At 62.7% G+C, this 11,878-nt stretch overlaps 1 protein-coding gene across 2 annotated transcripts; it reads right to left on the bottom strand.

The window, feature by feature from the left end:
* Positions 1-2,208: 2,208 nt before the first annotated feature.
* TH (tyrosine hydroxylase) lies at positions 2,209-10,579 on the bottom strand (the record flags this gene model as incomplete). Of its 2 annotated transcripts, none has more annotated exons than XM_081281134.1 (13): positions 2,209-2,480; positions 3,356-3,489; positions 3,748-3,843; positions 3,956-4,012; positions 4,340-4,409; positions 4,611-4,746; positions 4,826-4,971; positions 5,329-5,379; positions 5,764-5,831; positions 5,979-6,067; positions 6,347-6,521; positions 8,548-8,880; positions 10,481-10,579. In XM_081281134.1, 13 exons carry the CDS (start codon positions 10,577-10,579, stop codon positions 2,321-2,323), a joined length of 1,614 nt encoding a protein of 537 aa, XP_081137260.1. In that variant the 3' UTR covers positions 2,209-2,320. The 2 variants fall into 2 exon arrangements, with proteins under 2 accessions (XP_081137260.1, XP_081137261.1); XM_081281135.1 differs by having other exon boundaries at positions 8,548-8,763; positions 10,490-10,579.
* Between the last annotated feature and the right edge of the window lie 1,299 nt (positions 10,580-11,878).

Raw genomic sequence — 11,878 nt, 5'->3', positions numbered from 1 at the left:
CTATAGGATCTCATGGGGGCTGAAATTTTTACTCAGTGACTCTGGGGCTCAGGGCCTTCCATGGTGTCTCAATGTCTTCTTGAGGTTCAGGGATTCTCAGGTTCTTAATGGTGTTCAGGAGATCTTCCCCAGGGTCTCAGTGGGCTCAGTGCCACCCTGAGAGTCTCAGTGGTCACCAGGGTCTTCCCCATGATCTCTGGGGGCTCAGCCTCTCCCCAGAGTCTCAGTGGGGCTGAGATTCTTTCAGAAGTTCTCATGTGGCTCGGGGATCCACATGAAGGTCTCAGTGGTATTCAGGACTTCACTAAAACCTCAGTGGTACTCGGGGTCTTTCACAGGTTCTCAAGAGGGCTCAGTGCTACTCCTGGAGTCTCAGTGGGGCTCATGTTTTTTCTGCAGGTCTCAGTGGGGTACAGGGACTTCTTCAAGGATCCACTGCATCCAGGGCCTTCACAGTTGTTTCAGGGAGTCTCGGCGCTTTTCCCAGGTTCTCAGTGGAGCTCAGCCCCACTCCCCAGGTCACAGTTGTGCTCAGGGCCTTCCCCAGGGTCTTAGTAGGTCTCGGGCCTTCCCTGGTGTCCAAGTGGCTTTCATGGCCTTTCACAAGTTCTCAGTGTCTCACCTGGGTTCTACCTTCCCCGGAATTTCAGTGGGGCTGGTAACCAAGGCCCAGGTCTCATTGGTACTCAACGGCTTGCCCCTGGTGACCATGAGATTTAAGGCCTTTTCCATAGTCTCCGTGAGACTTAGGGCCTTCCCCAGTGTTTCAAGGGGTGGATGGCCTATCCAGGGTCTTTCCACAGTCCTCAGGGGGCTCCAAGTCTTCTCCAGATTCAAATGAACTCATGCTCTCCCAGGGTCTAGGTGGGACTCCCCGTCCCCTGACCCCCCAAGTTTGAGGAGGGCTTAGGGCTTTCCCCAGCGTCTCACTGGGCCTCAGAGCCTTCCCGGGGACCTCAGTGGGGCTCATTTCCTTCCCTGGGTCTGTTGGGAGCCTAAGTTTCCCCCAGTGTCTAATTGTCCTTGCAATCTTTTGGAAATTGTTGTGTACTACCCTTGGGCTCCAGGGACATGGTTAGACACAGAGTCAGTACTGAAGGAGCAGCTGACTGGGAACAGCCAGGGAGGGCTAGGGAGACCTTTCCAGGAGGGCTCTAAGGGTGAGCGGGGCTTCCCAGGCTGTTGTCCTCAGAGCTTAACACAGGGTTCTGGCCGGGTCTGACGGGGCACCTGGAGGAAGTGAGCAGAGACTTGAAGACTCGCTGGTGTCCCCTGCCGCCCCATAGGAAGCATGGAGCAGGCCACCTACAGGAAGGCCTGGCCTGCACTCTGCCAGGACAGAAGTGGGGTGGGATGGGGCCTGGCTGGCTTGGCCTGGAGGATGATAGGCCTCTAGCTGCAGGCAAGGCCCAGGCCTCCTGGGTTGGTGGGGGGCATCCCAGAGCCCACAGGCCACCACCTTTGTGGAGACTGAGGCTAGGAGGGTGTGCCTCAAGCAGTCCAGCTAAACCCTTCCCGTCAGCATGCATTTTGGGGACATCATGGAGTCTCCTCTTAGCTCCAGGGTCCTGCTCTGTGGTGAGGGGACTCCTTTCTCAGGGATGGGGGACCCCTCTCCCTCTATCCCTGTGCCTGGTTGTTCTCAAGGGCTAGAACTCCCACACAGGCAAAGAGGGTCTGGTCTGCAGCCCCACCCCAGGGACCACTCAAGCTGTGGTTCCTACTTCCTTCCCGGGCCCAGGGACTTCCTTCTCCTACCTCCGGGTCCCCACCTTCGCTGCCATCTCTTGGAGGTGGAGCAACTCATCCAGGGCCTTATTCAACCCTCCTAGGGCTGCCAGGGAGCTTGGAAATCAAAGAGGCCTTTGGGTGGTCAGGAAAATGAGGCCAGGGTTGTCCTGCCTGGCCTAGGGTCCCCAGGGAAGTTGAGCTAGACCAGGAGGAACATAGGAGGGACTCTCAAGCAAGGCCAGGGACACAGAGGCAAGGCAGCCCAGAGAGACCTTTCCTTTATTGGGATGATGAGCAGGATGCAGACGGCATTAGGGGCAAGGTGACAAGCAAGGCCACCTCTTGGCCTTGGAGCACAGGTGGTGGCAGCAAGACAGGACCTCCTCACAGGACATTCACCAGTCATGGAGCTGAGAAGGAGCAGGTGGGTCAACAGGGAGCCGGGGTGACAGGGGGTGGGTTCTGGGGGGTCAAGACCCAGCCCCTATGTGGGCCTGAGCTCAGGGACAGGGCAGGAGCTGGGAGAGACTGAAGGGGCCAGGAGACTCCAGGGCAGGCCTGCTGAGGTCGTGGGTCATGCACCATGCACCTAGCTGATGGCACTCAACGCATGGGTCAGGGTGTGCAGCTCATCCTGGACACCCTCCAGCGAGCGACGGATGGTATGGGGACTGTCCAGCACATCGATGGCCATCGTGTATGGGTCAAACTTCACAGAGAAGGGGCGCTGGATTCGAGAGGCATAGCCCCTGGGGAGGGAAGTCAGAGTTGGGTGGACCCTCAGTCACCTGGTGAGCACCTGGAGGTGTGGGGGGCTGGGCAGCCAGGGGCAGGGTCTGCTGCCTCTGGAACAGCCCGGGACAGTGTAGGGGCTGGCCAGGGATGAGCTTTCCCCCAAAGAGGGTTTGACCCAGGAAGTCCTGGTTGAGCCCCCAGAGCAACTGAGGCCTCCTCCAGGGCTGCGGTGAGATCCGGGCCAGGCACCTTCTCTAAGCAGTCCTCGGCCAGGAGTCCTCAGCCAAGAGAAATGGTAAGCAGGGCCTCCTCCGCCAGGAAGTCTTCCCTGACCCAGTGCCCTGGAGTGCCCCTAAGTTATTATGGGACTCAGCCGTCCCTTCCATGCTGGACACAGCCCCTGGCCTCAGCTTCCCCAGGGCACAGAGAAGCTGGAGGAGAAGTGAGCAGACCCTGGTCCAGGATGAGCCTGCAGGCTCTGCTCCCCTCTCTGGGACCCACTGGCCACTGTACCCCATCCCTCCATGCTGCCATGCTCCCCACCACAGCCCCCAGCCACCTCTGCCCCCCTGTCCCACCCCGAGGTGTCCCCATCCCATCCCAGGCCCCTGCTGCTCCAGGCAGGAGGCTGGAAAGGCCCCACGCTGCCTCCTCACAGAGCTCAGCCTCTGCCACGGCCTAGCAGGCGGCCCTGGCCCTGGCCCTGACTGGCCACACAGCAGCCTCACTGTGGGCTTCCCTCTCCCAGATTCCCTGGGGTTCTTCTCGGGGAGGCTGTACCTGAGGGTCGCTTTTCTCCTCTGTGAATGGGTTCAAAGCTGAGCCCTGGTCACAGGGGAGATGAAGGCCTGGCTGACCCTGGGGCAGACGGGGCCTCACCCTGGCCTACCTGAGCTTGTCCTTGGCGTCACTAAAACTCTCAGACACGAAGTAGACGGGCTGGTAGGTCTGATCTTGATAGGGCTGCACAGCAGCAGCCTCAGGGTCGAAGGCCCGGATCTCAGGCTCCTCGGACAGGGAGTGCTGGAGGGAGGCCACAGGTGTCCCCGCTGGCCACACCCCAGGGCCCAAAGGAACCCTGACCTGACTCTCTGGTAGCTGTGGGTGTGGGCCCACCCTTTCTCCCCCAGGATCCTCCAAGGCCTGGGGACAGTGTGGGGTGGGGCTGGCCAGGGATGAGCTTTCCCCCCAGGAGGGTGTGGCCAGGAAGTCCTGGTGGAGAGGTCCCACCCCCTGGGGGCCTGGTGCCCCACTCTGTGCTGCTGCAGGGAGGGGCCTCACCAGGAGCTCCCCGTAGGAGGACAGCAGCCCTGCGCCGTAGGCCTTCAGCTCCCCGTTCTGCCTGCACAGCCCGAACTCCACCGTGAACCAGTACAGCTGTGGGAGGGCCAGAGCCAGCTGCCCTGGTGCCACAGCCCCACAGGCCATGGCAACAGACAGAAGGGGATCCGGGCCTCCCGCTCCCTGGCCTGTAGGGGAAGAGACTCACCGTGGACAGCTTCTCGATTTCTTCATCTGAGGCTCCCAGGGAGGCAAGGCCGATGTCCTGGGGGTGGGAAGTGGAGAGGCTCAGCCTGGCATGGGGCCCAGGGCACAGGCAGTGGGGTGTCAGCTGCCTTTCTGGGGTCCCTCAGACACGGAAGGCTTAGACCCTCCAGCCACCTTGGGCCCTGGGCTCACTGATCCTGGGTGGGCCAGCAGGGGGCAGAGCCTGAACCTGAGCTCGGCCTGAGCCCTTCTCCCCTGGTGGTCTGTATACCCAGCAGGGCAGGGCCCTGGACACACCCCACACAGTGGGGCAGAATGTGCCCGGCCCATCAGCCCTGGCCAAGCCCCTCAGCACCCCCTGGCCCTGGCGGAGGCCCACACACACCTGGGAGAACTGTGCGAACGTGCGGTCAGCCAGCATGGGCACGTGCCCCAGCAGCTCGTGACAGCAGTCCCTGTGTGAGGGCAGGAGAAAAGGGGACGGTTGGCTGGGCAGGCCAGCCCCTGCCCCGTCCTCCAAGCTGGCCACGGAGGGCTGGCTCAGGACCCCAGCCCCTCGGTGTCTCTGCCCCTGTTTGTACACGGGCCTCCCCGCGGCCTCATGCAGGGGCTCAGAAGCATATGCCGGGCCCTCCTGGCCCCGGGTGGTCACTCACGGCTCTGGCGAGTGCATGGGTGAGGAGGCGTGGCGGATGTACTGGGTGCACTGGAACACACGGAAGGCCAGGCTGGCCAGGAAGTCCCTGGCCGACAGAAGGCCAGCCACAGGCCGCAGCTGGAAGCCCGTCCGCTCTGCAAGGGACCACAGTCAGGGTTTGGGAGGCCAGCAGACTGACCCGCCTCTCCCTCCTGGCCAGCCCCCAGCCCGCACCCTTCAGGAAGCGTGAGACATCCTCCAGCTGGGGAATGCTGTCCTCGCGGTAGCCGCTGAAGCGCTCCAGCAGCCGGAAGGCTTCCAGGTGCTCGCGGCAGGCATGGGTGGCGTACAGGCCCTTCAGGGTGCTGTAGACCTCCTTCCTGCAAGCCCGGCGGCTCAGGGCCCACCAGGCCACCCCGGCCCCAGGGCTCTGCCCATTCCTGGGGACCCACTCCACAGTCCCTCCTGTGGCCACTCCGTTCACTCCCCACGGCCTCTCTGCCACTGGGTGGGGATTTTGCTGTTGGCTTTGGGAAATTCAGGGGGCCTGGGGCAGGGAGGACATCCCTGGAGATAACCTGATATTCCAGGCCAAGGCTGGAAGTCCCTCCTCCACCTGGCCTTAATCTGCCCTGCCTCACCAGTGTCCTAGAGGCAGCCCTCACGCACAGGAGCCGTCTCCCTGGCTCTCCTCGTGCCCGGCCCTGCCCGTTCCCAGCCAGCTATGGGGGTCTCACCAGGTGGCAATCTCCTCGGCTGTGTACTCCACGCGGGGAATGGGTTCACCACTGTTGGGGGGTCAGCTGTCAGCCACGGCCCCCTGCCCCGGGGAGGGGAAATGGCGGGGGCATGGCAGGAGCCCTGAGCGGAGTGCAGTGAAGCCTGGGGGCGGTGGGCAGGGTGTGCCGGGCTGTTCCGCCTGTGTGGCCTTGGAGGCTGTTGAGCCTCTGTGCCTGTTTCCTCAGCTGGGATCTGAGGACAGTGCCGGTGGCCACCTTGGAGCACTATAAAGTGGACAGCCAAATAGGCAAGTGCAAAGCCCTGGAGCAGAGCTGCTGGGGGCTCGACCCCAAGTGGCAGGTACAGTGGCCGCAAGGTGAGGACATGGGTAACCGAGGTGCTCCCCCAGGGCTGGCGGGGGCGCAGCTGGGGTCTGGGTGCAGGGCCCTTACTGCTTGTACTGGAAGGCGATCTCCGCGATCAGCTTCCGGCGCTGGCGGTACACCTGGTCCGAGAAGCCCTGAGGGCATGGGGAGCAAGCACCGGTCAGGAAGTTGCCCGCCCTCCCCGCCCCCTAAGCTGTCTGGGGCCAGTTGGGGGTTCATAACCACCCCACTGGCAATGGGGTGGACACCGTCCAGGCAGGAGGACTTGGGCACCTGCTCACCGGATGGTCCAAGTCCAAGTCAGGATCAAACTTGGTGACCAGGTGGTGACACTTGTCCAGCTCCGACACCTTCCTTGGGAACCATGGGACTTCAGAGAAGACAGAGCGAGAGGGCCAGGTGAGCAGTGTCCCGCGGACTCTGTCAACCTGAATCGTCCTCTCCTGGGGACTTCTGCCAGGCAGAGTCTGCTGGGCTGTGATCTGAGGGGTCCTGGAGGAGGCCCCAGGCCTGGATGTGACTAGGTGGCAGAAGTGGGGAGGGCTGCAGCCAGGGGCGGGAGGCCACTACCTGTTGCCCTGCAGGGGCCTCCGCCCCCTCACACCTCAAAGCCATTTGGTCGTACCCAAGGACAGACAGCTGGCCTCACCCTTGTCCTCCCCGGCACTGCGCACGTCATCTGACACCCGGCGCACGGAGCTGAGTAGGGCCGCCAGGTCCCCGCTGGGCACTTCAAAGCGCACAAAGTACTCCAGGTGAGGGCTCCCTGCCCGTGGCCTCTGGGCTGGCCGGGTCTCCAGGTGATGGATCTTGGCTTCAAATGTCTTCAGGAGTAAAAGCAAGAAAAGAAAGTAAGGAGACAGAGATGGAGAGACACAGGGTAGAGAGAGATGGGGAGACACAGGGTAGAGACAGAGATGGAAAGATACAGGGTAGAGAGAGATGGGGAGACACAGGGTAGAGAGAGATGGGGAGACACGGGGTAGAGACAGAGATGGAAAGATACAGGGTAGAGAGAGATGGGGAGACACGGGGTAGAGAGAGATGGGGAGACACGGGGTAGAGACAGAGATGGAAAGATACAGGGTAGAGAGAGATGGGGAGACACGGGGTAGAGAGAGATGGGGAGACACGGGGTAGAGAGAGATGAGGAGACACAGGGTAGAGACAGAGATGGAAAGATACAGGGTAGAGAGAGATGGGGAGACACGGGGTAGAGAGAGATGGGGAGACACGGGGTAGAGACAGAGATGGAAAGATACAGGGTAGAGAGAGATGGGGAGACACGGGGTAGAGAGAGATGGGGAGACACAGGGTAGAGACAGAGATGGAAAGATACAGGGTAGAGAGAGATGGGGAGACACGGGGTAGAGAGAGATGGGGAGACACAGGGTAGAGACAGAGATGGAAAGATACAGGGTAGAGAGAGATGGGGAGACACGGGGTAGAGAGAGATGGGGAGACACAGGGTAGAGAGAGATGGGGAGACACAGGGTAGAGACAGAGATGGAAAGATACAGGGTAGAGAGAGATGGGGAGACACGGGGTAGAGACAGAGATGGAAAGATACAGGGTAGAGAGAGATGGGGAGACACGGGGTAGAGAGAGATGGGGAGACCCAGGGTAGAGAGAGATGGGGAGACACAGGGTAGAGACAGAGATGGAAAGATACAGGGTAGAGAGAGATGGGGAGACACAGGGTAGAGACAGAGATGGAAAGATACAGGGTAGAGAGAGATGGGGAGACACGGGGTAGAGACAGAGATGGAAAGATACAGGGTAGAGAGAGATGGGGAGACACGGAGTAGAGAGAGATGGGGAGACACAGGGTAGAGACAGAGATGGAAAGATACAGGGTAGAGAGAGATGGGGAGACACGGGGTAGAGACAGAGATGGAAAGATACAGGGTAGAGAGAGATGGGGAGACACGGGGTAGAGAGAGATGGGGAGACACGGGGTAGAGACACAGAAATGGAGACAGAGATGGAGAGACAGAGATGGAAACAGGTAGAGACAGAGGTGCAGACAGGGGGAGGGGGGGGGAGACGGAGCGATGGAGGGGGAGGGGCCGGGTGGGCTCCCGGGGAGGGGCACTCACAGGAGACTGTCTCCCAGACTTCTGTGACGCTCCTACTCCCTGGTCAGGGCTTGCCAGAAAACTGGTTTCTGTCTAAAAGTCCCCCCAGGAGCCTTCACAGCTGTGACCTTGCCTGTGTGTCCCCAGGCCATGCCCCGACAGCCTGACTCCTGGGCTGCTGGTGGAAGGACTGCCTCCCTGGTGGCCTCATCTGAGCGACCCCCATGCCCAGGGCTGATGGGTGGGCCTGGACCCCACCAAGCAGAGGACCTGAGACTCAGGCCCCTGGGGATGACGGCTGAGCGTTCAGGGGCCTGGGGGGCAGCGTCCTCCCACCCACCTCTCAGCATCCAGCAGCAGGACCTGGGGCCACATAGCAGCTCTGGGAGACCAGGGGACAAGGAGGCTGGCTCTCGTAGCATTTGGGAGTTTCCCTGGGAGCCAGGTCAGCCACCAGGGCAGTGATGCAATCCGCCACCACCTTAGCCACTGCCTCCAGGGACAGGGGGGGACACCATGATCCGTGCCCCCACTTCCCCACTGAGGCCCCCTCTCATCCCACCTGTGTGTGAGGTGCCGGGGGACGAGGGGAGCCAGGGGCCCAGGTGCTCCAGAGGCCTGGTCTCCTCACCTCTGTGGCCCTCGGGGACCTGGGCAGTCACGTTTCTGCCTCAGAGGGGACACAGATCACCCTCCCACTTGGCCCTGTCCACACACACCCACAGTGGTGAGCCCAGCCTGCCCCAGGGCACAGGCTTGCCACGGCCCTCACCTCAAACACCTTCACAGCCCGGGACAGTGAGCAGGGCTTGGTGCCCTTCAGGGAGAAGAGCAGGCTCAGCAGGGCCTTCCCGTCCTTCTCCTCGAACACCACGGCCTCCAGGGGGTCTCCGGGCTCCGAGGAGGCTGCCGCAGCCGCCGCCGCCGCCTCCCGCTCCTTGCGGGCATCCTCGATGAGGCTCTGCCGCCGCCCGATGAAACGTGGGGACTGCGGAGACAGGGACCCTGTGCATCTCCGCATCCTCGAGCCCCACCGACCCCACCTCGGGGACCCAGTCCGGCTGCACAGCCACACCAGGAGCATGCCTCTGCACCCGGGCCTCTGCTGGGGTCAGCTGACCGGGGCTGCCCTCTCCAGGCTCCGCCTGCCCACAGGCAGCTGGGCTGGAGAGTGCTGGACGCCACGGCAGAGTCAGGGTGAGAGGGCATCGGTGGGTGCCTGGCCATCGGCCTCTCAAGAGACTCTGTGTCACCTGTCCCCAGGACTGGCTCTAAGTGGACTCAGGACCTGCCTGTCCTGCTCCCCAGATGGTCAGCAGCCAAGTCCCAGGAAGGAATGCAAGGTGTCCTTGGCTCAGGCAGGAGCACCCAGCCTCTGCCCAATATGGGTCCTGTCCTTCCTCAGCCCAGGCCCTTCCTCACACCCTCATCTGGACAAGGTGCTTCTCAGCCCAGCACCCAGCCAGGTGATCCCCTCGCCTTGTCAGGCCCCCACCTCTGCAGCCTTCCCCGCTGGCCCCTCTCCTGGCCAGCACCTTGTTCTCCACCACCCACTGCTCCAGGGCAGGCTGCCTGTGTGCAGACACTGTTGGCCGCGTCCCTTCCAACAGTCCCTGGGTCAGTGTGTCTGACCCCCGCCAGCCTGCCCAGGCCTGGACTGGGAGCCGCTCATCACTCAGAGCTGAGCTTCCAAGGAGGCTCTGGGTCCCTGGCAGAAGAAGAACCTGTCTCCTCCCCGTTCCCAGGGCCCTGGGCTTCCTCAATGAGGCTCTGCCGCAGCCCGATGGGAATGGAGGGAGGGGCAGAGGCCCTCTGAAGCCTCGTCCTGACTCAGGGGTGGGTTTTGTGGCCACAACCAGGGCCACAGTCCCAGTCTGGGAAGAACCCATGAGGTTGGGTGGGCCCTGGAATCCCTGGGAAGAGGGAGTCTGGCTGGAGACCTGGTAGCGGAGCTCTCTTGACCCAGCTTTCCTTGAGAAGTGCCTGGAGATTAAGTTTCTGGGAGATATTGAGGTCTCTGAGCAGAACCTGTCTTGGGTGAGCTGATCATTCCTAGTCCCCAGGCTGAGCAGAAGGCCTCTCTGGTGGGCTGAGAGCCCCCGACTGTCTCCTGCAGCAGAGCTTCCCAGCTGTCTGCCTTGCACCCCCCTTACTCTTGGGTGCCCAGGTGCCAGGCCTCCAGGGAGCAGATGCATGGCAGGGGAGGGAGGGCAGGTGGAGCGAGGGGAGGGCCAGGTCACACTGGCACCCAGAACCTGGGCCTGCACCCCTGTCTGCCTGGACCCCCACTGTGAGCTGCTGCCAGGGCTGGCAAGGGTCCTGGCCCCCTCCCACTGCAGGTGAGCCACTGGTTTGCTGACGGGCAGCTGAGCAGAGAGGCTCGGTGTGTGCCGTGGCTTGCTCTGGGCTCCTCTGGCAACCCTGGCCGAGGGCAGTCCTGGGGTTCCCTCCCAAGACCCCCAAGGGGGATTTTCTCCCAATTCATGAACGGGACCACAAACCTGGAGGGACTGGCACAGGGGAGACAGGCACTGTCCCACTCAGAGTCCAGTAGGACACAGCAGAGACACACGCCAGGAAACAGAGACGGCTCGAGGGCTGGACCCACACCAACCCGGGCACCCATCTGGCCTGGGGCTGCCATCACCCACGGGAGACAGCGGCTGCTCGGGCATCCGGTGCACTCTGGCCGACAGTCCAGGCACTCCCCTTACCATGATAGCCTCTGCCTGCTTGGCGTCCAGCTCTGAGACGGCCCTTCGGAAGCCCTTGGGCTGCGGCGTGGTGGCGCTGGGTGTGGGCATGATGTGGCGTGGGGGTCCAGGACTCTGTCTCGCAGCCCTTACGGGCGGCCTCTTAAAGGCTGAGCTGACGTCAAAGGCCCTCTGGGTCCTCCACCTCCCACCTCCCGCCTCCGCCTCCCTCTCACTGCCTGCTATGCCTGAGGGAGGCAGGGGTGGGCGCGGAGCGGGGAGGCGCAGGAGAAAGGGCTCTGTCCCATTATATCTAATTGCCTCCATGTCGCAGGCACCTGCCTCTGAATCACCCTCAGTCCTGCAGCACATGGACCAGGGGTGGCTCACGCTCTGCAGGGGCAGGGGACAGCTGGGGTCCCCGCAGCCCCACACCCAGGGTGCATAGAAGATTCTTCACCAAATTTTCCCACAGGCCCAGGGGCATGTTTCCAGCAGAGGCAACCTTCAGGCTTGGCGTCTGCCTGTGACCCCAGCCCTGCCTGCCCATTTGGCCCCCGTGCTGCCTCTGCGGTGTGGTCCAGTAGGCTGTGGAATGTCCCAGAAGGCCTTCCCTCCAGTGTCTCCTTCACCCGATTCAGCCCTCCCCAAGTGCGCCAGGAGGGGATGCCCACCCACCGTGGCAGCCCCACCGTCCCCCTCCAGCCCCTGCCTCCCTAGGTCCCCTGCCACCCCTCCTCCTCTGGCAGGAAGCTCACCCTCCTGGGCATTGAGGGCCCTGGGCTCCCCACCCCGCCCCTGGGAGCCCCCACCGGCCACCCCTTTTTCGGCCAGCCCTGGGGTGACAGTACTAGAGCCAGCTTTCCTCGGCACCCTCAAGACCCTCCGCCAGTGGTCTCCTGCCCACCTCGTCCCGGCTGCTGTCCCCCTGCCCCACCTCCCCAGCCAGGCCTTCTGGGAAGGGCGACCTCTCTCACTGGGGGCTAGCACAGGGTACCTCCTTACCCCTGGCTTGGCAGGCGGGATGCCAAAGGCCAGCACCCACCCTGAAAACAGCAGGTTAAAGAGAAGGAAGGCCGCCGGGAGGGCCCTGGGCACCCAGCGTGCCACCCCCAGCAGGATCCTGGAGCCTGGGCCCCTCCCCGCCTACTGCCGCCTGGTGATACCCTGTGACCATCCACCCCCGGGGCAGCTCTGCCCCTCCAGGAACCCACACTCTGTTCTTCACAGCTGCTGGCATCCTCCCTCTCCAATCCTCCTTCAACAGGCCCTGGGACTGCCCCCAGAGTGCTCAGCGTGACCCTCGGTGTGTCCCTGTCTCTGGGGCCCAGTGCTCAGTCAGTGCCCAGGAAGGTCCTCGCACATCGCACTGAGCTCTACCTCCACAGTTCTGACCTCCTGCTCAGGAGG

The sequence above is a fragment of the Spermophilus citellus genome, assembly GCF_964194105.1.
Source record: "Spermophilus citellus genome assembly, chromosome: 2".
Lineage (NCBI taxonomy): Eukaryota > Metazoa > Chordata > Mammalia > Rodentia > Sciuridae > Spermophilus > Spermophilus citellus.
The sequence above is the reverse complement of the archived record's forward strand: the minus strand, read 5'-3'. Positions and strand labels throughout refer to the sequence as shown.